This window comes from Leptopilina boulardi, unplaced genomic scaffold (assembly GCF_019393585.1).
Source record: "Leptopilina boulardi isolate dan_hultmark-lab unplaced genomic scaffold, ZJU_Lbou_2.1 LbouV2_367, whole genome shotgun sequence".
In the NCBI taxonomy this organism is placed as follows: Eukaryota; Metazoa; Arthropoda; class Insecta; order Hymenoptera; family Figitidae; genus Leptopilina; species Leptopilina boulardi.
Window position 1 is genome coordinate 139101 of NW_026137937.1, and position 27335 is coordinate 166435.

The 27335-nt window shown below is 25.0% G+C and overlaps 2 protein-coding genes across 10 annotated transcripts in view; both read left to right on the forward strand.

The window, feature by feature from the left end:
• Positions 1 to 13907, forward strand: part of LOC127287080 (uncharacterized) — a 51314-nt gene extending 37407 nt beyond the window's left edge. For 3 of the 8 annotated variants that reach the window (XM_051313808.1, XM_051313807.1, XM_051313806.1), the window contains exons 2-6: positions 100 to 249; positions 5347 to 6122; positions 7888 to 8061; positions 9787 to 10085; positions 11743 to 13907. In XM_051313808.1, coding sequence (XP_051169765.1) covers positions 5498 to 6122; positions 7888 to 8061; positions 9787 to 10085; positions 11743 to 12162 — 1518 coding nt within the window. In that variant the 5' untranslated portion in view covers positions 100 to 249; positions 5347 to 5497 and the 3' untranslated portion in view covers positions 12163 to 13907. Of the gene's footprint in view, positions 1 to 99; positions 250 to 575; positions 713 to 5346; positions 6123 to 7887; positions 8062 to 9786; positions 10086 to 11742 lie in introns of all 8 variants that reach the window. The other 5 variants (XM_051313811.1, XM_051313810.1, XM_051313812.1 and 2 more) reach the window with 3 other exon arrangements.
• Positions 13908 to 14363: 456 nt separating this feature from the next.
• Positions 14364 to 24491, forward strand: LOC127287082 (uncharacterized). Of its 2 annotated transcripts, none has more exons than XM_051313816.1 (5): positions 14364 to 14929; positions 16941 to 17089; positions 19813 to 20128; positions 20875 to 21068; positions 22712 to 24491. In XM_051313816.1, the coding sequence occupies exons 2-5, from the start codon at positions 16963 to 16965 to the stop codon at positions 23077 to 23079; spliced, it is 1005 nt and encodes a 334-aa protein (XP_051169773.1). In that variant the 5' UTR covers positions 14364 to 14929; positions 16941 to 16962; the 3' UTR covers positions 23080 to 24491. The 2 variants fall into 2 exon arrangements, with proteins under 2 accessions (XP_051169773.1, XP_051169772.1); XM_051313815.1 differs by lacking the exon at positions 14364 to 14929 and adding an exon at positions 16081 to 16205.
• Positions 24492 to 27335: the final 2844 nt, after the last annotated feature.

The window sequence follows — 27335 nt, forward strand, 5'->3', positions numbered from 1 at the left end:
AACATTCATTTGGAGAAAGGGGTTATATTTTTTTCAAAAATTCAAATTGTAGATTGGAACAAGGATTTTTTTTTTATGATAAATGATTGTTGTTTTAAGGTATATTGGAGCAATAGAGTAATCGAATTTGATGGGATCATCCACCAGTGGATTTGGTGAATGATGATTTTTATTCGATTTTGAAAATAAGGGAATGTTCTATTTCAAGGAGAACCGAATTGTACAAGATTGGAGTCGCATGAATTACAGGTTTGCATGTGTAATTTTTTTTTATGGATATTAATATTTTTTTTAAATTATAAATTCAAATTTTGTTATATTTTTATGATAAAATTTGTTTATTTTGTTTTTGCTTATTCATTATTATATATTATTTTAAATTTTTGTTCTACTTTTATATTTGTTATTATTTTTATAAAATTTTATTGTTATCAAATAATAAATAAATCATTTATTTATTTCAGTATAAATTAACAACAACTGAATATATAAATATTTACATTTTTTTCACATCCGTAAAATAGGATTGAGTTTATTAAAATTAATTTTGCAAATTATATTGTTTGTGTTATCAGGTCAGAAATGCGAGGAAAAAATTTAACTGTTGCATATTAACTTTGGTTTGGTATTTTGTAGGATATTTTACAATAATGAAAAAAGTATAGTTAAAGTTCTCTTTTGCGATGATTGCTCACTTCACACAACTTCAATGGTAATTTCAACGTTTTGTTTACAACCTTTCATATTATATGGCTTTTTTTTATTTTGCACCATAAAGCATTGAAATGTAAAGAAACTTACTTTTTATTATTGTCGATTTTAGCAAAAAAAAAAAAAAAAAAAAAAATACCAACTTAAAAAAATTAAAAATCAATTATTTTCCGTTATTATCAATTATCAACCGATAAAAGTGGATTTTATTTAAAATTTCATCTTTTATTATTATTCTAGTAATATTTTTTTTTCTTTTGTTTAAATATACTTTATGAGTTGAGGTAAAATTTTTATGAAAAAATTAAATAAATAAAATAACTATAAACAAATTAGGAAATAGAGAAACAAAAAATTAAGAAACAGCAGTACAGGAGAAATAAATGTAATAACAAAATTACTTATGTAATTTATAAGTTATTAAAGTCAGATGAGGAAAAAGAGTTTAAAATTGAATTTTACTATAAAAATGGAGGCAACAAAATGAATAATATAATTGAAAATTAATTATTCAATTTTGTAATAATAAATAGAAGTAAAATTAGATTGATAATTACTTTTCTGATTACTTAGGCACTCGACTATATATTTACTTAATTTTTTTTTATTTTCTGAAAACTTGAGAAGGATTCATTTTAATCTTTCTAATTTAATTTTTATAATAAAATCCCAGAATTGAGTTTCACTATTTATTTTTGTTTGTTTGTTAAGAAACTTCTAAAAAAAATTTATTTCTTATTTTCTATATTTTACTTTTGAATTTTTAAATTAATATTACATAATAATAATAATTACTTTCTAAATAAATTTTATTAATCGTATCAATATAATTTTCAATTACTTCTATTTTTATTTTTGTTTAACGTCGAAATTTAAATAAAAAAAATTATAATATTTAAATCTGAAATTAAAAGTATGATTGAATGTTAACACTGAAAAATGAACATTGTATTTTGAATATTAAAGAAAATATAAAAACACGTTTCTAAATAACAGAAATTATTTATGCAAATAACTAGTTTTAATGTAGAGGTATAATATCTAGTATTATATTGGTGAGCCTCTTGACACTTTGCTATACGAATCTTTCTTAATTTTCTGGAAAATTATATATTTTACCACCATCATTATTTTGCTGCCTTATCTATATTGGCATTGACATTTAATTTATTCTATTATTAGAAAATTGACAGCGAATATGAATTTTGTAAAATTTTAATTAAATCATAATTTATGTTTATATAGTTTTTCTAAATAAAAAAAAAATCATTTTTTACAATTTTGAAATTAAAAATATTAAAAACTTTTTAAATTATAACAATAAATTTTAATTTCACATATAACAATCAATAAATTTTAATTATAATTAATTAATTTATCTAAATTATTGAATTCATAAACATGTAATCTCTTAATTAGCACTTGTATTCTTTTTACTTGAATTATAAGTCCATTTTTCCGTAAAATCTCCAATGGAATATTATTCGGAATGTAAGAGTTGGTAGTAAAAAATTTACATTCCACATGTGTGAATCAAAAGTGAGACAATTGTTCGCCATAAGTGTAAAAAGGTTGTTGTCTTGATTAAAAATATATATATATATATATAGTTGACTTGTTTTTGATTGGCTATTATTCGTTTAGAAAGTTGATTATCTCGAGAATACGTTTTGTTACCAGTTTGTGTACACACAACTTTATTAAGATCAACGCACAAGATAAACTTTCATTCAGTTAAGAATCATTGAAAACATGAATGGTCTATTGTCATCAACATTTTGTTTATAACATTAGAGATTTGCATTCGATTATTTCATTTCTAAACTGGAAAATTGATTCTAGTAGGAAAAAGAAACGCATCAATTTCTTCCGGAAGATTTTTTTTCACATAAAAAAATCTCTATTATTAAAAATGAAAGCTAGTATGTTCTCAATTTTGGGACCCGGAGTGAAATTTCTTTATTTTCCGCGTGTATATATATATATATATATATATATATATATATGTGTGTGTATTATTGTTTACAAGAGTTGAATGAACTTTAAGAAGAAGGTATTTTTCTCGCATCATCAGAGGAGAATGCTACTATTTAAAAGTATAAACAAGATTTTGACATGATGACACCAATAATGAGAATTAGAAGATATGATAACTCCTCCTTTTTTTTTGTTCATGAGTGAGAGTTTGGCTCAAGTGGCCCAACTGACCGAAAAGCCGGTTTTATATATAAAAGTTCCCAAAACGTGTGCCCTCATTCAATAACTTGCGACCTTATTTATATATCTGGCAATCTTGGCATTATATACTTTAGAAATTATTTTTAAATGTAGATGAGAAAAAAATATGTATTACACAATCTACAACAATGTGTAATTTGCATAATTCCTTAAAAGATATCTTCATTATTATAAATTTTACTTGTTTTCAAGTTATTATTATCATATACATATGATAAATTATCATAATGCTCAACAAAAATGAGTAATTAGAATAATATTTAATTCATACATGTTATTCTTGGAATTCATAGTGCTCTTAAAAAAATTGCATCATAAAGTATTATATGTTTCAATTAATTTTTTTCTTATCGTAAAAAAATTTTTAAGAATTAAATATTTAGCAGTAATTAATAAATAATTATAAATTAGTTATTATTATTATTATTATTATTTTTATTACTTTAATTATTTAAATTAATTTATTGAATGATGTTCAAAGTTGAAGAACCGAGATTAATTTTCACAACGAACATAAAATTTGAGGAAACGTGCGAATATATATGAAAATATAATATTATAATTTATATTCAATGTTTGTCATTGACATTAACCTGTACTACTTATATATTTATAGTAAAGCTTTCTTTGGGATCGATGGTAAAGATCATTAGTAGGCAAATCTAAAAAAAAAGTTCACAAGTCCGTTTCAGGAATTTTAAGTGACATGGAAATGTGTTTTTCCATTTCACAAACCTGAAATTCACACTCGTTTAGAAAATAAAACAAATCTCAATCAAGGTATTAAATTTGCGGTTATATTTACACAAAAAAAAAGAAGTAATTAATTCATTTAAATTTTTTTTCATTGAACTTTTAAAAGTTCAAAATTTTTTTATTATTTCATAATTACTTAAAGGGTTTTTAAATAATTTATTATGGAATTTAAATTTTAACTTTGAGTTAAATTTTTGACTTTTTGAAAATGAGATTTAAATTTCATCTTGAAATTTATTTTTTATAAAATTGTATTTTCTAAACTTTCTGATCAACTGTTAACTGAATATTCTTTAAAAATAACATTTTTTCTTTGAATTATTGTTATTATCCAAATGCTAATATGAGTACGTGCTTAGGAAAAAAGGTCATGTTTAAACTGTTTGTCGGGAAAGTTTTCTAAAGCATTACAAAACGGAAAAAACAATTTTAAATTATTATTAAAATTTTTTGACTAAATTATGTAGGTATATTAAACAATATTTTCTTTTAAAAAAATATTAATTAAATGATCAATTATTATAATAATTTTTTCTAATTGTTAATATAGTTTTAAACTTAAAATTAAAAATTAAAATAATATAATATTAATAATAAAAAAATTATCTTAATTTGTTCACACATATGATCCAAATCATGTAATTAGCAAATGAATTGCGCTAATTAATTTCTATGTTAATTTCTCATTTTTTTTTAAATGTAAATTTTCAAATAATAAATAAAAATAAATAATTTCTAGGAAGGTAAGATTTTTATGTTGAAAGAGTAAAATTTTTCTAAAAGCATATATAAGGGTTTATACCATTTTACACGACTTAAAATTTAAGCTATTTTCTAGAATTTTTTCTATACGATCCCTATAAATTATAATGATCTAGATCTTTTTTAGTTTTTCAAAATTCAAAATGGCGGATCCAATATAGCGGACAGGAAAATTAAAAATCATTAGAATTTACTTAAAACTTGTTGCTCAGGGGTTTTCGGGGTCGCTGAATTCGAATATGATGTTAGTATTTTAAAATTCAAAATTGCTGATTCAATATGAAGATCTACTTATAAACCATCATTTTTTTTTTTATTGGACCGAGAAACAATGTGTTTTCGACATCTAAGCGCTCGTCTTTTGTTTCTATATTTTACATCAATCCACGTTTCCATAAAATAGTTTTATTATCATATACTACACTTTTGTAAATTTTTAAAACTAATATATTTTTATAATTCATTGAACGTTATTTGTTTTGATTGGACAAAGAAACTGAATTTATAAAAATATGTCCGCCATTTTGAATTTTAAAAAACTAATATCAGATTCGTAATTAGCGACCTTGAAAACCCTTATGAGTAACTTGTTTCAAGCAAAAATCGCCGAATTTAGAAAAATATGTCCGCCATATTGGATCAGCCATTTTGAATTTTAAAAAACTAACATCAGATTCGTATTCAGTAGATTCTAGAATTTATATAGGCCTGTAAAGTGATATGAACCCTTGAAACCATTTTTTCTAACAGATATATGATACAATAAATTTTTTTATTATTCAAATCCAAAGATGAACATTTTCAAAAAAAAAAGAATCACTTAGAAAAATCAATATATACACTAGTGAATGGTTCGTTTATTATGCGGTTGATTTTCAGGTGTCAGAAGCTTGGCTGGTCGACCGAGATGCAGTTACTCAGACGAAACGAGCATTTGTAGCGCCGACAGGACCATCGTGAGAGAGTTTCTCGACTTTATATATGCGGTGAGATAGAAAGAGAGATAGAGAGAGAGAAAGGAGAATCGAGAATGGCCAAGGATAGAAGTGTGGTACTTATGATCGTGATCTTGACAATTGTGACTTTACAGTGGGTCACTGGTGTCAAGGTCGTCGAAACACGAAGATCACTCAATCTTACGACATACGACAACGAGCTCATTCACACGAACGAGGTGACCGATTGGAATGAAACGAAAATTAATGAAAAAAATTATCAAAATGATCTCGATCATAATTATCCAGGGAAACCAACAAAATTTGACATTGACATCACACAATTGACGCTTACTGATGATAAAAATTTACATCATTCTGAATCGCAACGATTGTCAACGTTAAATACAACAAGAAAAATACCAGTGAATCGTAAAAAAAAATCCGTGACTTGTGATAGTTATTTTAATGTGACATGTTTACAGGCAAAATTTGAAGATTTCATTGATACAATATCGACGGCCAATGAATATAATGTTACTGATTTGGTGCAAATTGTCAAAAGTGAAAATATCACGAATCAACATAATAATGCCACGGGTCAACAGAACGGACTTTCTTTGATTGAAAAAGTTCAACTTTTTGCAAAAAATCATGTTCTTAAAATACACATACCCGGTGATCTTATCTCGGCGAGAAAGTCGAGGACGTTCTTCGGCTGTAAGTATATTATCAGAGAAAGGTTTTGCTTTGCACGCGTTCCACTATCAACGCTATATATATATATATATATATATGTATATATATACATTTTGCCGTTAGCATTACTTCCTCTTTGCTGTGGAATAATTTCCTTTCAAAATGAGATCGTACGCAAATTTTATTTATACCATTTGGGCGGTACTTGAATTCCATTACTCAAAATTTTTCACAAAATTCAAAATCTTTTTCTTCTTTTATAAATGAAAAATTAAAATTTTTTTAATTAAATATTTATTTTATTTAGACATTATGTAAAAATTTAATTTATTTGCATTTGTTTTTGACAATTACAAATATCTCTTAAAATTCAAAGTAAAATCAAATAAAAATGAATTTAGAGAAAATATTTAATTGACAAATAAATAATTAAATGATTATTTAATAAATAAGAAAGAAATTGTATCCACAGTATTAGAACACTGCAACAGTGAATGAAATTTGGAGGGCATGCTAAATATATGTATATAAATGACCACATCTGGAAAAATAGTACTTACGACCAAAATCAAATTTTCATGAAAAATGCTTTTAAAGTACCTAAACAAGTCTATAGTTTGATATAATGTATTGAAAACTCGTTATCCAGAGTTTTTCAGTGTCACTGACTACTAATCTGGTAATAAATTCTTAATTTTTAAAAATTCTTCCACCATTTTTGATCCGCCTTTTTGAATATTGAAAATCTCATTGCAGATTCGTAATCAGCGATCCCAAAAACCCCTCAAGTAACCAAATTGAAAAGAATACGGCCAATTTTTAAAAAAATTTCCGCCATATTGAATCCGCCATTTTGAATATTTTAAATTTATCATGGAATTCATAAGCAGAGTTACTTTTTCCTATTATTAGAATCGATAAAAAAAAAATGAAAATCGATTTTATTGGTCGTAAACAAATTTTTCCCAGACGTGGTCACATATATAGAAATAAATTAATTACTTGCGTGGTAAAATAAAAACATTTTTGCATGAGTAAGTCATTAAGTGGTTTTAAAATTTTACTTTTCAATAATATATAAAGAAAAATTTCATTATACATATTATCATTTACTGAAGCAGTTTTTTCACCGTAATTAAAAATTTCATTTGCTATTTTTAATTTCATATTCTAGATATTTGCAAATTGAGCACATAAGCTTTTGTTCACATTAGCTCTAATTTAAGAACATTTTTGCATAATACCATAATTATTTAATTTTTTATTATTTTTTTTCTTTATTTATTTTATAATTTTTTTTGTTTTATTTTTTTTTTTTTAAATTAACATTTTCATAAAATCAATACGCTGAATCTATAATTTTGCTTTTGTAATGCATTTTGGCTTTATTTGCATTGTAAGTTGCTCCAAATTGCTCACAAAAAAAAATTAAATTTATAAAACAAAAAATATATAACTAATATAAATTGCGCATGAATATATGATTCTTGATTTAAAAAAAAAAGAATCGGCTTTAGCCCTTTGCAATTTCAGAGCAAGCTTGTCCAATAGAAAAAAAAATCTCTCGACGGAGTTTTTTCCACAGAATTTATATATGTATAGATAAATGCAGTGCAGTCTAGAGGAAAAAATTCGAGGATAGCAAAAAAAAAATCAAAAAAAAAAATCATAAACGTCAGAGAGAGAGAGAGAGAGAGAAAAAAAAGGACGAAAGGACAAAAAGTTGCAGCATGGCTTTTTTTTGAAGGACTAACAACGCTTTAATTGCTGGTACTTTTGCTTTCAGCTGTTTTTGAGGGAAAGAGTACGTTTTTAACAGGCTTCGGACTTGGTTTTTTAGCATTTGGTCTCAAGAAACTTCTTTTGCCGTTGATTCTTGGCGCGCAAATTGTCAAGAGCATTCTCATTGCCCTGTTCCTGCCGAGTATCATTGGAAGCATTGGTAAAATTGTTGGCAAAGGTCAGTTTTTTTAAACACAAAATTCTTTTTTATAAAAAAAACGAATTTTTTCTTTATTTTCTTTGATTAATTTTTCATTTATTTTAATTTTTGAATTACAATAAAATTTAATTTACTTAAATAAAATTCAATTTATTTAAGTTACAAATTTAATTTTAATTGTATATTTGGGTCATTCCATTATATTTCACCTAAAGTCGTTGCGGCCTAATTTTTAAAAAACTTGGTACTTTCAGAAATGATTCTTTATAATATTTAGGAAACGAAATAAAAAGAATTAAGTTTAAATTTTTATTATTTATCTCAAAATATGTATTTAAAGTGGACAAGGTGCGGAAAAATGTCACCTTTTTAGCATTTAGAAACTTTTTTTAAAAACATAGAAAAATTGTTAAAAGTGTAAAAAAAATTATTTTTTCTTGTTTAGAATCGATTAATTATCTATTTTTTAATGATTAAAGTAGTAAATAAATTAAAATAATATATAAAATAAGTTTTCAAAGTTGGTCTGTCAAATAACCTAATTTTGGGATTTTTATTAATTAATTATTAAAAAGTGGAATTATTAAATAAAATAAAAACTCACTGAATGTAAAGTATTTGCGGTGAACTTTCAAATTTTCTTAGCACTTTTTACTTTTTCCATTTATAAATGTAAAAAATCTTGAGTCGAAAATTGTCACTTTGTTGATTTTTCCGATTTTTAATCGCTTGTAACTCTTTTGGTGCAAAATAAAAACTTTTGAAACCTGGCAGAATATTTAAGTTAAATCTAAATAAAAACTCACTGCAATTTTCGTGATGGATTTTGATCAAGATTAGAAGAAAATTTAATTCCAAAATTGTACGTATATTTCCAGGTTAATGTATGTAATTTTTCGTCTTTGAAGTAGTGGCCCAACTTCAAGTTTAAAAAAATTACATACATTAACCTGGAAATATACGTACAATTTTGGAATTAAATTTTCTCCTTATCTCGATCAAAATCCATCACAAAAATTTAAGTGAGTTTTTATTTAGATTTAACTTAAATATTCCACAAGGTTTCAAAAGTTTTTATTTTGCACCAAAAGAGTTACAAGCGATTAAAAATCGGAAAAGTCAACAAAGTGCAAATTTTCGACTCAAGATTTTTTACATTTATAAATTTAAAAAGTACAAAGTGCTAAGAAAATTTGAAAGTTCACCACAAATACTTTACATTCGGTAAGTTTTTATTTTATTTAATAACTCCACTTTTTAGTAATTAATTAATAAAAATCCCAAAATTAGGTTATTTGACAGACCAACTTTGAAAACTTATTTTATATATTATTTTAATTTATTTACTACTTTAATCATTAAAAAATAGATAATTAATCGATTCTAAACAAGAAAAAATAATTTTTTTTACACTTTTAACAATTTTTCTATGTTTTTAAAAAAAGTTTCTAAATGCTAAAAAGGTGACATTTTTCCGCACCTTGTCCACTTTAAATACATATTTTGAGATAAATAATAAAAATTTAAACTTAATTCTTTTTATTTCGTTTCCTAAATATCATAAAAAATCATTTCTGAAAGTATCAACTTCTTTAAAAATTAGGCCGCAACGACTTTAGGTGAAATATAATGGAATGACCCATTTAAATTAAATTAATTGAGAGAAATATTTTATTGATTTTACTTGATAAAAAAAAAAAAAAAAAAAAAAATTGAAAATTCCTTTCTTATCAATCTTGACAGGAGTTTCGTCGTTTGCCCAATCGTCGCAGAGCATTAATCCTCAGCAGGAGGAGAATTTTGAATTTAAGGAGAATCTCGAGGGTTATGGGGATGATTATATGAATCGACAACCCGTGGGAACACTACCAGCATCCGCCATGTATGAAGAGGGCATGTTACAGACGCAAAAAACACCGGAAATAGCGTCCCGTTATTCATACGTTGATCCAAGATTTCCTCATATGAATACATTTTCGGATCGTTATTACTCGAGGCACACAGCAAACAATGGATACTCGTCAAAAAAGCAAGACTTCAAGGTATAGTAATCGATATTCTTTTTTTTTTTTTTTTTTTTTTTGTTTTTCTTTAAAATTTTTTCCCATGATACAGTGTTTTTATTTTAAACGAAAACCTGTATTCAAATCACTATAATAATTATTTCTTTCCTTTCGGTTTTTTCTTTCAACTCTATGTCAAGATTTTCTATTTATTCTTCAAAAGACTCTTATAATTATTCTATAATATAGATATATAAATAGTTTTTTTCAAATAGAAAGTAATTAGTTAATTTGAACTAATTTTCGTTATAAAAAATGATTTATCTTATTTCTAGAAGTTTCAAAAACCTTTAATAATTATAATAAGAGAAAATTATTTCCTACTAGAAAAATGATCTTAATCGACAAAATCTATATAATGATCAGTTAATTTTTTTTTCGAATAGCGACATCACTTTCTCTTCATTAATTTAATTGGCTGATGAACTATTTTCGCTTCTTATTGATCAACTTTCGTTCATTCTTCCCAAAAAAATAAACTGTAAAAATTATATATAGCTAAAGAAAAAATTCTCCGTTCATTTGAAAAATACGTTGTCCACTCATTTTCCACTTGAGAACTTTTCTCGATTTAAAATCGAATTGTTGTGCCGCTCTAAAAACAATTTTTGCTTCTTTACCAATGATTGCTTTAGTTCATTGTTAAATTATTTTTTTTTACTTTCTGACGCTTCTGTTTATTATATTATAAATTTATATTTTTCTATTAGATGTATATGATTGCAGGAAATTGGTGGAAATATTTTTCACTATTGCGACAGTAGAATGAACCACACTATAGACAGACATTGAATCTTTCTAATATTTATGTGTCTTTTTGCATTTTTAATGCACTTTTTTTCAGTAGTATAAATTATTCTTAGTCTGACATTAAAAAAAAAAAAAAAATCAAAGACATATATTAATTGTTTGAATATTTTCGTATCAATTAAATTTCTTTTCAGTAGTCAGAAATTTTACTTTAATACAATTAAATACTTTAGTCAGAAATTCATAATATTGAATTGAATAAACAAAATTAAGTAGAAAAAGCCAGTTTAGTCAGACAAAGAAATTATCCAAATAAATCAAATTAAAAAACTAAACATTATTTTTTTCAACTTTTTAAATATGAATTAGTGAGAATTCGTTCACTAATGTAATTAAGTGAAAATTTCTACTAATTTTTAGTCATTTTCACTAAAACTTTAGTAAAAAAAAATATTACTAAATGAAATATTAATATTTTACTAAAAATTAGTGAAAATTTATATTAATTTGAATTAGTGATAGAATTCTCACTAATTCAAATTTAGAGAGAAAGAATATTAGTTTCATTTCTTTATAAGTATTTATTCAGTAGTAAAAGTCACTTTTAGATATTGAAAATGTCGAAGTAAATTAAAAGTAAAGTTTTACATGTATTTTGAAATATTTTTTTAGTAGTTTAAATATTAAATAAGAAATTTTGCTTTTTGATGAACCAAAAGAAAAGTTTTTTTTTTTAAATAATTATAAATTTAAAAAAAGTTTACCCCAACGTAGACCCACATTAATAAAAAATTAAAATTTCCAGTAATTTTTTTTATTCTTACAAAACTGATTAATTGATTATGACAAAAAATACTCTTTTTTTCCTAAATTCTTTTTGTAACAGATTTTCCATGAGATTCCAACAAGTTCGTCGCTGCTGAAAACTTACGATCCTTTCTACTCGCCATTGTTATCGCGATTGGACGCGGTCTTCTACAGATTGGGTTACAAAACAGAAGGATGTCGAGAATTTGTCGTTTGCGCCATATACAGAAGTCCAGCACGATTTGCTCCATATTCAAACCTAGTCTCTGCTCAATTATCCAGGGAGTTGAATGAATTACGAAAACCCACATCCGATAATCCTGAAGTCCTACGATTTTTCCATTACATGAAAGCCGCAAAGGATGGACAAGATGGTGTTAATTGTGAAGATTATTATTCAAATTGTGAAATTCCCCGTGACGATAGTACAAGACAAAATCAGGCAATGCTGGCCACCTATCAGGATATTGATAAATTAGTGCATGCGCGAAAATTTTAAATTTATAGTATTTTGAAAATTATTTTTGAAAAATTTCTCGAATTTCAAAAAGAAAAAGAAAAAAAAAAACTTTGTGACAAATTCGTATTGTTCGAATGAAGAATTATTTAATTTATTGACTTTTGAAAAGTGTAAAAATAAAAAACTATTTTAGAGTTTTTAAGTGAAAGTTTTGAAAAATGAGGGGTCAGTGATTTTAAAGAATTTCAAGAAAAATTCTAAAAAAGTAGAAAATAAAGAAATTGAAAAGAAAAAATCATTTCAATACAATTAGAAAAAGAAAGAAAGAATTCTGATAAAGAATTAACAAAAAAGGAACTTGAAAGAATTATGAAAATAAATAGTTGAGATTATAATAATTTTTATTGATAATGATTGATATGATTTAATTATAAAAAATACTTGTAAAGAAATTATAAAATTACAAGACAAGTTTATTTAATGCTCAAGTGCTCCGCACAAAGCAAAATAGTGTTAATGCCAAATACAAATATTAAGAAAAAATTCCAATTTCTAAGTGAAAAATATTTTTATAACTTTTTTTATAACTTCTTTATAATTAACTAATTAATTGATAATTAATTAATTATAAAATACAATAATTTTTGTAGAATTGAAATTAGGGTGTGGAGCACCTTAATATATCGATCTTTGAAAGAGCTGCGAATATTAGAATTAAGAATATTTATTTAAACGAAATTCGTCTATTTATTTTACCATTATGTTTAGATATATGAAATTAGATATTTTTTAATTAGATCACATTTTACATTGAAAAAAAAAATTTATTTCAATCAACCAATCAATTACTTGACTTTCAAATAAATATTTATTTCTATTGAACATTTTTCATGTGAGTCAATTTGTTTCAAATAGAAAAATTAATGGTACAATTACAGTTTATTTGATTTAAATAAAAATTATTTGATTCAAGTAAATATTTATTTGATAATAATTGATTATTTAAATCAAATAAATTTTTCTTTTCATTCTTCAATTTATTCTCTGAATCGAAGAGATTTGTAATTTTATATTTATTTTACGTGAATTGTATTATATATTTTTGTGTATACCATATTATGTGAATGATTTTAGTTCTTAGAGAATTTTTCTTCTTTGAGAACAACAATGGTTTATAATTAATTGTGATTGATGTCGTGATGGAACTTATTGATAATAATTTATTTTGTAAATGGCAGTTATCAAAAATACAGAAGTGACACATATAGTGAACTTTTTTTCTGCATTTAAAAATTCTGTGTCTTTTTAGGAAAAAGAAATTGAGGAGTAAAGAAATGAAAATTATTTAATTAAGAAAAAATACGTGAAAATTGTTTCTTATTATTGAAGAAATTTCTTCGTTAATATTATAAATTACAATTTACGTAAAGCAATATTTTTTTTGTACCATAAGACGAGGTTATTTTGCTCATTGCGTGTAAATTCGCTCACCAAGTTGTCTGCTTCATGACAAATTTAAAATAAAATTTGATACTCTTATTACCCAGTTAAAATGTTGAATTTCTTCATAGAAGTATCAAAAATTAGTTTAAAAATAATTTAAAGCAGATAACTTGGTGAGCGAATTTACCCGCAATGAGCGAAATAACCCCATCTTATGGTACTTCATTATAATAATCGTATAAATATTATTTTGTAATTATTTATCGATTTAATTATTATCAAAATAGTTAAATTTTTCGTAGTTTTGAAAATAAATTTGTTGACATTATTTCTTGAAAATATTTGAGAAATTTTTGTGATATTTTTCTGAATTATTTTCTAATAGATTTTTATTTATATTTGTTTTTTTTTACTTTTGTTTTTAAAAGATTCTTTTATATTGTAATGTAATTATTTTTGAATTTTTATTAGTAGGATTAAACTGAATAGAAATCAAGTTGGGATTTTCCAAGATTACGTGAGGAACACTTTCATCGCCTTTCAAACGATTTTAAATATTTCCATTCAATTTCTTCTATATTTAAAAAAATTTAGAAAATTAATTTAAATTATTCTTATAAGTTGTTAATAACAAACAAAAAATGTCAAGTAATTTAAATTATTTAAAAGTATTTATTTAAAAACAAAAGTTAAAAAATAATTTGTGATTTTGTATTTGTTTCAAATGTCAAATGTCGATATTTCAAAGTATTTAAAAAAAAAAAAACAGATTTGATCCATATTATATAACGATCTTCAAATTATGTATGTGAAATCAGTTGTGAAAGAAATGTTAACAATATTATGGTGAAGGCAAGGAGAAAATCGAATTAGCAGATTGATGACTCATATTTGTGTTATAAAGGAGTTACAAAGGAAAGTCCAAGATGACTCAAAATAGCCTCTCTTATTGGTCCTTCTCCTTCGTCGCGTAATATATTTCTCCCGCTTTTTTTTTTAATAACAATTTAAAATCGCCCAAGTTCCGTTTCTGATTCCTGGGAACACTTTCACTCTCTTTATTTTTGTATTTGATAATTTCCCTTCTGCGAGCGACCCACGCGGATCTTTCGTCTCTCTTTTCCCGATATGTATATAAATCCTTGGTCCAGAGCAATGATCTCTCAAATGTTGAATTGCCCACGAACTAACTGGGTTTCTTTTCTTTTATCATTTTTAACAAATGAAAGATTCAATTAATTTGTTTCAATTTTAATTTAATTCAATTTTTAATTTTTAACATACTCAAATTTTCTATAATAGTGAAATTGTTTTGTACATTCGAAATTTTGAAGAAATACTGCAGCTATTTCTTTGCAACTGGGTAAGATATTTGTTTCTTGATTTCAGAAAAAAAAGGAAATTAATTACTTACTAAGTGATAAATAATTGTCCAGTTATAAAAAATCGTATTTGGAATAAAAAATTTTATTTAAAAAAATAAAAGAATTTTTTAAAATTATTTAATAAAATAAATAAAATTTTTTTCTTTTTTTTTTAAAGTTAAATATTTTTATTTTTTTACATTTAAAAAAATATGACAATTTAATTTGTAAACATTAATTACAATTATAAATGTCTATCGCATTTAAATTGTAAAAAATAAAAAACCATATTTATAGCTACAATTTATAGTGTTTTAATTTTTATAACAATATGTAATTGTTTAATGAGAAAATTACTTTAATAGATCATTAAAATCAAATTAATAGAACAAATTTTCCGGTACAAAAATTATTCGTCACTTTTTGTAATTGTGAATTAAAAAAAAAAATTAAACAGAAGAAGAATAAAATTTTTAATTATTCAAATTTGCGAACAAAGTCATTATTCTCAATCCCTAATCGTAGAAATATATATATATATATATATATATATATATATATATATATATATGTACACTGAAAAAAGGGTTTGGTATTGACAACCAAACGTTTGGTTGGTACTTAAGCAACCAAAATTTTTTTGTTGAATCAACAAAATTTTTGTTGTCTTAATCAAACTTTAGTTAGGACAACAAAAATCCTTTTTTTCTAATTTTTCTTGTGTCAAACAAATTTTGGTTGAGACAATTAAAATTTTGTTGATTCAATAAAAAAATTTTTGTTGCTTAAATACCAACCAAACGTTTGCTTGTCAATACCAAACCCTTTTTTCAGTGTATATAACAATGTCAACCATTCATAGTTTTGAATGCAAAAAGTAGATTAAATATAAGTTATATACTTATGAACAGTGATTTATCATTGTTTATCGTTAATTTATGTAATTAGCAGTAATTACATTGCAAAGATTTATAATCTACGTGAGAGGAAAGAATATTATTATTTATATATAGTATATTTCAAAATGATAACGTACGTTAGAAATGATGCGCGCGCGTTTGAAATACAAGTCATTGGACCCGGTTTGACTTTAAGATGATTTTGATTGGTTGGCCATGTAACGGAACTTTGTAACCATAAGCACGCCGGTTCCACTGACAGTTGGCCTGCTAAACGTCTGCCGCGGTCTGCGATCAACGTCTCGAAGTTTTTCTTTCTTACATATATATATATATAGATAATAAAAATATTAAAGATGACCCAACTCAACTTTTGGTAAGACTACAATTTTCACTATATAAAAAAAAAATTTACTATTTGCTTAATATTCGAATCTTTTGGTTCAACTTAAAAAAAAAATATGTACAAAAATTTTATCGCGATATTTCCGAAAATTTACTCATTATGTCCCATTTATTGCCCAACCCAAATATGAAAAATTAATTTAAAAAGTGGTATTTTTTAATTTAATCAAAAAATTTTCCGGCAGTGTGATTGTTTTTAGTGTTTACTTAATTTTTTTAATTTAATTATACTTTAATTAATAATTATTAATTTGAATTTACCGTTAATTATTTTTGAATTTGTCATTTATTTATTTATTCTAATACAAATTTATTTATATATATTTATATTTATAATATTTATAATAAATAATATTTTATATTCTTTTTTTTTAAAGTATTCTATTTTTTATTTTTATACATTATAATATTCTATATTATATTTATAATAAATATATTTTTAAATTTAATTTACGATAATTTCAATTTCATGATTAAAAATTCTGTAATGCAATTTTAATTTGCATTTTTTTTTTATAACTAATTTTGTATCATTTTTTTTTGAAAGTTTAATTTAAAGAATTTAGTGTTGCAATAAAATGCAGAAAAATGTGATTAAAATAAAAAACGATTATTGATAGAGAAAATTGCTTTTTTAATGAAAAAATTAAATGAGAGAACCTTGAAATGTAAATCAGAGTCGATAAATAATTTTGTTTTGTTACAGATCCCAACGTCGAGAAAGCAGAATGCGTCTAGTACAACTATTGCTTATATTTACTTTTACTCTGTCGATAAATCTGGTGTTGGTACATAGTCAGGCTAGTAAAATTACTTTCCAGGATGAAACATCAGAAGAAAGTTCATCAGCTCGTGGTTAGTGTCTCACGTTCATTATTATATTTTTTTTTAAATATTATCTCTTATTAAAATTTTTTTCTTCACACTTTTTTCACAAAAAAACTTTATATTTGAGATAAATTATATTATTCATAATTTTTATGGGTGACATTTTTTATTAATTGTTTGTTTAAAATATTATTAAAATCCTTTATATTTTAATCATACTTCAAGTCAATATTGACTCGGGAGTGATTAATAATTTTTCTCATTTAAAACTCTTAATGAGTGATAAATTCAATTTTTATTAATTATTTAAATATATGTTTAAAAATATTTTTTAAATTTGAACATAATTTTTATTTTTTATTTATAAAATTTTTGTCTGTTCTATTATATAATTTAATATTGATTATATTCATTACATTAGTTTCATTATTATATCCGGCATATTTCGATGTAAATAATATTTGAAATATATTCTTATTTATTTATAATATTTAATAACAGTAAAAACGCATTACTTTTTGAAATGATCTCTTTGTCTGACTGAATCATACGTATTCCACTTATTGCCAAGAGCGTCGCGCACATTGTTCGATTATTAAATAGTGATAAGTGCAGTAAGTGAAAGTGGACAGTTATAGTCAGACATAACGTTCACAGAGGACAATCTACTTTCCGGGTATATATTGTTGCCAATTTTATATCTTAATTTGAAATTTATTATTTTAAATTAATGCAAATCAACATTAATCTAAATTCACTAATTATGGAAAAAAAATGGAAAACATTTTTTTATTTTAATAATTCGTTTCAAAAATATTTCGTATATATACACAGTGAAGGAAATAATTTCTCGTTCCCCACGGTTAATTAAAGTTATTTAACATAGAATAATTGTTCACTTATAAACTATATTACTTGTGTAAGTGCAAATTATTTATAATAAAATCTCATAAACATAAGACTTTATTTGTGTGTTTCAAGTTCAATTGTAAAGAAAAATGTTTTCTTTATTTTTAATTTCAATTAGGATTATATGATATACTTTTTTCATATAATAATTTATATTTTAGAAAATTTTAATGCTCTCTAAATTTTAATTAGTCAGAATTCGTTCAGTAATTTAAATTAATGAATATTTATATACACTGTAAAAAAATTAGGGAGTTAACGTTACTGGGAGTTGGGAGTTAAATTTTTTGAGTTAAAAATCAACTCAAAAAAGGAGTTAATAATTAAATTAACTCCTTAAAACCAACTCTCTGTAGGCATAAAATTAACTCGAAAAGCATTAACTCCCTTCGCTTCAACTCCAAAAGGGTGGAACTTTTATAGCATCCCCTAAGGAGTTTAAATCCAACTCCTTTTTTTTACAGTGTAGGGGAATATACTTAAGGTTGGACACGGTTTTGGATTTTGTTTATAATCTTTATTGAAAAAAATAAATTTAGTTAATTAACTTATATTGTTAGAAAGATGTACAAAAGAGGAACACTTTTGCTGAAGATCGTAAATTGATTGGTCTAAAATTAAAAAAGTTCTGATCATTTAAAAAAAAATAAAAATCTTGTCAGGGTTGGACATTATACTCAGGGTTGGACACTTTGTAAAAATTGAAGCGAATTATAGGTAAAAAAATAAAATAACATTTATAACGTTACTGAAAACGTTTTTTATCTTTATTTTTCATTTTTACATTATTATTATTTATAATTGACAATTAATATTATTTATAATGTTACTGAAAACGATTTTTAGGTTCATTTTTTCATTTTTAACGTTATTATTATTTTTCTAATATCTTTGGCAGAATATGTGCTGTGTGTGTGAGTCAATGTTTATTTGTATATTTATTTATAAATTGTGTCCAACCTTAAGTAGAAGTAACATTTTCGAATTGTGCTAACCATAACAAGACATGTTTCGCGATTCGATTTTTCACTTCATTTTTTCTTCAATCATGAACCCCAAAATACATGCAATAAACTTACCTTTCCGATTTCTTGTTTTCTTTATTCATTTTTTATGTTTAATCACATCGCTCACAAAACTTTTTTCGTTCCTACAAATGCACCGACGTCACAGCAGACGCTACTTTTGATCCTCCAAAAATGCAATTGCACAAAAAGTTAGGTTTCAATACGAAAAGCTTCGCCACGTCCGTGCATAGATGGCGTTAGTGTTCTTATTTTAAGAAAAGCGAAGTGTCCAACCCTGAGTATATTCCCCTACTAATTTCTTTTTTTGGGCCATTTTTCAATAAAACTTTAGGTAAAAAAATATTACTAAACCAAATAGTAAAAAAATTAGTCAATGAATTATCACTAATTCAAATTTATAGAGTAGGGATTTACAAGGCTTTATTAAAATTTTATTTACTTCAAATTGAATTTATTAATAAATAAATGCAATTATAATTACCGTGCGTCTATTTGTCCGACTAGACGGACAAAATAATTTTTGATAATTTTGTCCGTCTACGTAAATTTTAAGGAAACCTAGGAGGAAGGGGGGGGGGGATAGGAAATGCCCGAAAGTATTCTGCGGACAAAGTCGGGTGGCTATAGACGGACGTTTAGACACTTTGTTATAATTAATATAAAAATAATTATATTAAAAAGAATATTATAATTATATTGAAAAATTAATTATTATATTAAAAAATTAATCAACAATAACAATTCATTAAAAAATCATTAATCAACAGGTGCAAATGACACATGAAATGAAATTTATAATAAATTTTCTTTTAGATGAGGTGCCAAGGTTTGAAAATCAAAGTTCAGAAGGTCGACAATTGCTGAATAGATCGAGACAAGGAAAAGATCTTTTCGACTGGATTGGTCTTGGAACGGGACGTCATGTCGATTCTTATTTGGCGAGAACAAATGAAGCTTGTCTAAATGGTGACTTTGCAGAATGCTTTAAATCTCGGGCGCTCAACACTTTTTCCGATTTTTTCGATCAACCAGAATATACACTCAGTGAAAGCGTTAAAATAATCAGAATGCCCCGGGATGTTGTTAAGAGTGTTAATCAACAACCTTACGAATATGCGAGTGCTCCTAGGTATAATTAGAATTAAAATATAGTCTTAATATTCTCTCCATATTTTTTTTTCGTATAAAATTTATTTAATTTGTATTCTTTTTATATCCCTGACGAAAGTTTCGGTTTAAATTTCAAATAGTTTTAAATTTTAATAAGTAATATTCCGAGATATTCCGAAATTTGTTTCTGAGCCAATTATTTTTTATCCGAAAGTACACTTGTATGCAACTCAAAATTTTAATTTTTTTACATTCTTTTTTTTCGAACCAATTTGTTTTATTCTGCAACTAAATTTTAATTCTTTTAAATCTTGAAATTTCATTTCGAATCAATCCAATTGGCTTGGAAACGAATTGATTTGGATTTATTCGAAATGAAATTTCATAATTTAAAAGAATTAAAATTTAGCTTTAGATTAATTTATATTGATTCAGAATTAAATTATAGGATTCAAAAGGATTAAAATTAAGCTTTAAAATTAAACGGATTGAATAGCAATGATCCGTAAAGAATTTTTTGTTGAGTTACGTATACAAATTTTAATTTGGATAAAAACTGATTGGTTCGGAAACAAATTTCGGAATGTATCGGAATAATAGTTACCAAAACTGATTGTACATCAATCCGATACTTTTGTTTTATGTTTTTTTTTATGTATCTTTTTATTTTTTGTATTTTTTCATTTTATGTCTTTTGTATTTTATGTATTTTTTTTGTGTTTTTTGTATTTTATGTATTTTTATCAAATTTATTTTCTGTCACAGATCAGAAGATTCAGAATGGGATCAGCTGGTGAAGTTTGCAATGAGAAAAGCTGAGAAATTTGTCAAAACTGTGGCTTTTAAAGTGGACATTCCATCTTGGGCTGTTGGAGAGAACGAAGTTTATGCTCCAAGATTTATAGACGAGATTGCAGATGAAATCGACACCATTGAAAATAAGAAAGACACTCTCTTTTGTAAGTATCACTTTTCAGTCACACTATAATTCTCCCGCAAATTCTTTTTGGCAATTGCAATTTTTTTTTTCATATTTCAATTTTCCAAAATAATTTTATAAAGATATTTAATTTTTTTTCTCAAGTTTCTTATTCATCCCTATCAAAAATTGAGTATTGAACTCTGTCAATTTTTGGTTGGGATAAATTAAAATAAAAAAGTACATTGAAATATCAAAACTTACAAAACTTGATTCATTTAGGTATTCCAATTTTGTGTAAAAAAATTTTATTTAAAAAACATTTTTACATTAATGATTGAACGTTGTCATATAGTGATGAAAAAAAAAAATTGATATATAACATGAGCTAAATTACGAGCGCGCTATCAAATGAGAAATAATCGTAAATAAATATTAGATGCACTGTTCTACTTATTGCAAATTGTTCCTCGAAGGCAAATCTGTATTTTATATCTGGCACGTAAAACTTAAAAAGAAGATTAGAGTAGGTTGTCTTAGTTTATACCTGAATTGATGTTGTTACACCAGTAGATATATATATTAACCGTGAAAGTACTAAATGCCAATCATAATTCTCGATTTATAAACAAGGATGACTCAGAAATTCCACATCTCATTTTTTTTTTATATTTTGGAATTTCTCTATGGAGAAATATCGAGATATATATATATATATATATATATATAGTACAAATGGCATTTTTTTAAAAAAAGTTATATATTGTTAAAAAAAGAAAGAACGAAATTGATTATTTTTTATATATATCAGGTTTTATTGAACAGAGTAGCTATTAAATATGTTTTTCATTAGTCCCTCCTTAAATCAAATTTTATATTTAATTCAGTGATGGAATGCTGATTCTTGCGGTACCATTCATTTACAATGTGGATTTTCTTGAGGACTTATGTAGATATGATTAACGCGAAAAAAAAGTCATGTCGAGTTTATATCTTGATCTAGCTTTCATTGGTACCATTTTGTTTGTAATATTCTTGATACCGTTATATTGTGTATGTCATTGATATTCTTACTGATAGCACAAAGATGAGAGAGACAAACAAATCCCTATGCAAATGGATTATACATTCATTTTTATGTTTATCGCTTTCTTTTTATTTTTCTTATTTTATTTAATAACTTTAATAACTTTTGCGCAGCTTTTTATATTAATGGAAAATTTTTGCAAAAGCAATATAAATATCATTCAAGGTATTTTTAATTTTTTTTTTTTAATTTGTAAAAATATAAGGGATAAACAAAAAAATATTAAGCAGAATAAAGTTAATCCTTTGAAACGCAACTTCCTTTCACACAGAAATTTCTCCAATCATTTTCAACCTTTTCTCATTAAAGAATCAGGTGACTTTCGCCTGAACTACATGTAATTTCAAAAACCTGTCAGATTATCTGTTATATTGTTTACACAAATATTTTTTATTTATATCATATATATATAGTTATAATAATTAAAATTATAAGAAAACTTGTATTCATAAACGCTTTCGTCTTTGCTGCTGTTGTTGTAATTAACAAATACTTTTTACAAACTCATTAATTGTTATTAATTAATTATTTAAAATTATTAATTATAATTTTTATATGCTTTTTTAAAAATATTTATTATTTAAATTTATTTACAGCTCGCAATCGATTGAAGAGAATCTTGATTCCAATGCTTATTGTTTTGAAGCTCTTCAAATTGAAGTTACTACTTTTCCTGCCACTGATATTGGGACTTGCTTCTTTCAAGAAATTCTTGGGTTTCATGGCAATTGTCATTCCGGGAATAATAGGAGTTTTGAGATTATGCCGACCACTTACACAATCTTATCAACCACCTGTCTATAGTTATGGTGGTGTTGGTTTTCCCCATTACAAGGAAAATCATGCACAACAAAGTGCTTACGATCAAGGAAGTTACTCGTCAAATTATCATGAAAATCATGGAGACACTGTGTCCTTTGGTCAGGATCTTGCTTATCAAGGATACAGGGATTATCAATCGTAAATCAGTAATCAGAATAGAAAATTACTCTTCAAATATGAATTTTAAAAAGTTGTTTCATTCCTTGAAATTAAAAAAAAAAAAATTCATTTTTTGTCAAAATTTGTTTCATCAATATTTTTTTTATTAGTTTCAGTTAGTCGACTTTTTATTAATTCAAATTTTAGAGATAATTCACTCTCAGGAATTTTTTTTATTTTTGTACTCTATTTATTTAATTATTTTTTTAATCCACTATTAATTTGAAAGTATCAATTTGATCCAATTTGATATATAAAATTGATACTTTTAAGAAAACAATGATCATTATTTTCTCTCTTTAGGTAGAAAATACACTAAACTCTGGCAGATCTATTATAAAAGTTAAGTTTTCTTTTACTTTCGGGGTTGAAATGAAATGAAATGAAAGGAAAAGAGAGAAATTAGTTTATATGGATCAACCCGAAATGAAAGTAGATGAATGAATTTAATTCCTCATAAACTCGAAACGAAAGTAAAAACTTAATTTAGTTTCGTCTAAATCTAAAATTAAAGTAAAAATCTTAATTTATTATTTATTTATCTAAAAATAAAATTTTGAAACATTAATTTTGGGTTGACATGAAAGTGATTTTTAGTTTTGTTTTAGTGATGACAGTCCCTGATCTTATTGTACCGCAGTTTTAATAATTTTTAATTTTTTTTTTTTATATTCGTTGAAATTCTGTAATTTTTATTGTAAAATTTTAAAACAAAAGTTGAATCAGACTTATTTAAAGTCAATAAAATCAAAACTTCTAAAGATATTTTATATATTTTCTATGTATGGATAATGTTAAGATATTTAAATAGGCAAAAGGAAAAATTTCTTGTCAATTTTCATTTTCGCAAAAATGTTATTATTAGTAGGAAATATTTTCCACGTGTGTAGATATTATCCAAATTAAATTTACGTTATTTTCATCTATGTATCGAAGTAGTTGTAGTTGTCTCTCTGAAAAAGAAGAGTCGTTTAAATGAAGTTTTCGATTCACTTGAAACAATCAAAATTAACTAAAAATAGTTTAATTAAAAATATGTAATTTAGTAAATCATTTTATACTTCTTACATACAGTAAAACATAAAATTAAAATTTTACTGCTAGAATTTATCAATTGGAAACATAATTTTCCGTAAAAGAAAAGAACAATCATATCAGCTCAAAATGGTACATGTAAAAAAAACCACTCATAGAAATCAGTTACCAAAATGTCATTTATTATATTTAAACATTTTAGATTAATTTTCCCCTTTGTAAATAAAGTAATATAGACGTAAATAAATATATATGATGTGAAAACAAGTGAAGTCTCTTCGTGACGTTGGGACATATGTATAAAACTTGTTTGCGAAGGCAATTATGCACAGTACTATCCAATAAAAGTATTAAAAACAACTTGAGTATCAGGTCACTTTCCTAACTACTTTATTTTAGATGCCGTCCTCAATAACGTCGACGCAATTCTCTAATGGCTGTAGGTACATCCCTTCTTATTTTCTTGTAAAACCAACTCTACTTCAATGCACACACCTTTTTAAACACACGATTTAACTTTAAAAGACTTTAAAGATTTGTTTCAATCTTTCGAACCGGAAGTTTTTCGAGAAAATCAGGTCATGGTCGCCTGTTAAACGAAACTCTTATTGTCCATTTCACATATTGGATGCAAAAAGAAAAAGAATAGTTTTAACTTTTATCACTAAAGTGAAAAAAAATATATAAAGACGAAAAATTGTTTTTAATTTTCAAATTAATTTATATTATATTATATTTATATTATATTATTTATATCAACAATTGATGGTGTAACATTTATAATTAGAGAATCGAAATATCGGCATCAATCTGGTACCGTCGCTTTATTCGAGCCGCGAATTAACGATATCGGCTTCAATCTAGAAATAGTGGAAGCTAGCTAATGAAACTGGTAGTTTTAATTGTGACAGCTACAATTATTTCCAGTTCTAAATATAAATATTCTAAATATGGCAACATTCTATTACTGGCGCAGCTTCAATTTCTATAATAGATTTAATTTTTTTTTCTAAACACAAAAGGTGTAAGCTAATGAAATTGGTAGTTTCAAATCTATTAGCTTTAGTACACGGAGAAAAAAGATTTCTTTTATAAAGTAACTTTTACTACTTTCAGAGTAAAACTGGACCAACTCGAAGTTTCTGCGCATCTCTGGCAATTTTTACTCCAAAAATAGTAAAATTTACTCTAGAAATAGTAAAACTTATTACGGAAACAGTAAAATTTACTACAGAAATAATAAATTTTACTATTTTTGGAGTAAAAATTGCCAGAGATGCGCAGAAACTTCGAGTTGGTCCAGTTTTACTCTGAAAGTAGTAAAAATTACTTTTTCTTTTTCTCCGTGTAATTGTTAGTTTTAAATATATCTAATATAGCTTCAGTTATACTAATAATTCCAATTTGAAGCCATCGTTTTTGGAACTACTATAATAGAGACAATATACGTTTATCATAAATAATAATATCTAATAATAAATTAAAGTAATAGATTTAGTAAATTTTCAAATGATATTCTTTTCGAAATTTTTTTATATATTTTATACATTCTTATGAATCTCAAAAGAACCTCTTAGGAACTAAAAATAGTTCGAATAAACTAGTCGGAAAATTATTATTAGGTCTTTTCATTAAAAAATTATTTACAAATGGTTTTAAAAAAAGCAAATTTTTTCCAAATTCATCCGCCATATTAAATTAGCCAATTTGAAATTTGATTTCCAATTCGTTATCACTGACAAAAAAAAAAAACCCTGTGATTCCAAGATACAAAATTTTCATAAAAATTAATAGTAACTCCATTTATCGTCTTTTAATATAGTAATTCTAAAAAACAACCCAAGAAGCACGTAATATAACCTCAATATCAAGGTAATATTACATGTAAGATTCGTAATATAACGTTGTAATATTACAGTAATCTTACAGTGATCTTAAAATGTCCGCCTCAAGGTAATATTACCGGTAATGTTACTGTAATATTACGCGCTAATATTAAGGTAATATTACAGTAATATTGCAGTAATATTATACCGTAATATTAAGGTAATATTACAAGAGAATATTACAGTAATATTATGGGAACATTTCTTTACGAAAAAAATCTACCCATCCAGGGAATCGAACCCCGAACTCAAAGCACACGAGTCCAGAGTTTTACCAACAAGCCAAATTGACTTATAATATATTTACGTTTTTTATGCTTTATGAATAACTCAAATCAGTCTGTAATATTACCGTTAATATTGCTGTAATATTACCGTTAATATTACAGTAATATTCCCGGTAATATTACCTTGAGGCGGACATTTTAAGATCACTGTAAGATTACTGTAATATTACAGCGTTATATTACGAATCTCACGTGTAATATTACCTTTATATTGAGGATATATTACGTGCTTCTTGGGAATGGTTTCAAAAATTGGTAACATTAATTTTTCATTTTTAAAAATGATCTAACATTTATCTTCTTTTTTCAATGTTATACATGTATGCATTATTTCTTCAAAAAATATATTATTCTGACCAGAGCGGAAGTTGTGTTCAGTGTAATGTCTTCCAGGTTGAGAAAATCTGGACAATCAGTGAAGGAATGCAAAAAAACACCTTCGTTTCCTTCGTTCATATGTGGAGGGAAGGTATACAAACCGGTCGGATGTGTTCTCACTCGCAATCCTGGGAATCAGTCGGAACGGACCTGTTGACCAAGTGGCCTCCTTCAACGTCAAGACCGGAAGAGTTTTCCGGATGATACAATAAAATCTGATCAATTCTGATCTCATTGATCAATGTAATTAACTCTCTATAGGAACAGTCAAAGTTTTCATTAAAAAAAAAAAAATCTTTCAATTTTTTATTTTTAATATTATTGTTAATGATAATTATTATACATTATCATTATATTATTCTTCAATTTTTTTTTCATGTCTAAAACAAAAAAAAAAACTATTTTGATTAATGGAATTTATTGATAGATTCCTATTATATAGTGAGAAAAAGTATTTCAATGAATTCATTAGTTTCTCTAATAGATTAACACTGTCACTTTGTTTCTGTTTATAATTATCACTTTGGTAATGATGGCAATTTATAGAAGGTAAGCACGGGAACAGGACTGATAATTGTTCCTCTCCTCAAGTTGCCCACAAATTATGAGATAATTGCTACTCTAATAATAATTACGAGTCTATTCGCTCATGT

Coding starts and splice junctions, on each gene's coding strand:
- LOC127287082 (XM_051313816.1), top strand. CDS start 16,963: ATGCGTCTAGTACAACTATTGCTTATATTTACTTTTACTCTGTCGATA. Junction 17,090..19,812: donor AGAAAGTTCATCAGCTCGTG/GTTAGTGTCTCA, acceptor ATTTTCTTTTAG/ATGAGGTGCCAAGGTTTGAA. Junction 21,069..22,711: donor TAAGAAAGACACTCTCTTTT/GTAAGTATCACT, acceptor ATTTATTTACAG/CTCGCAATCGATTGAAGAGA.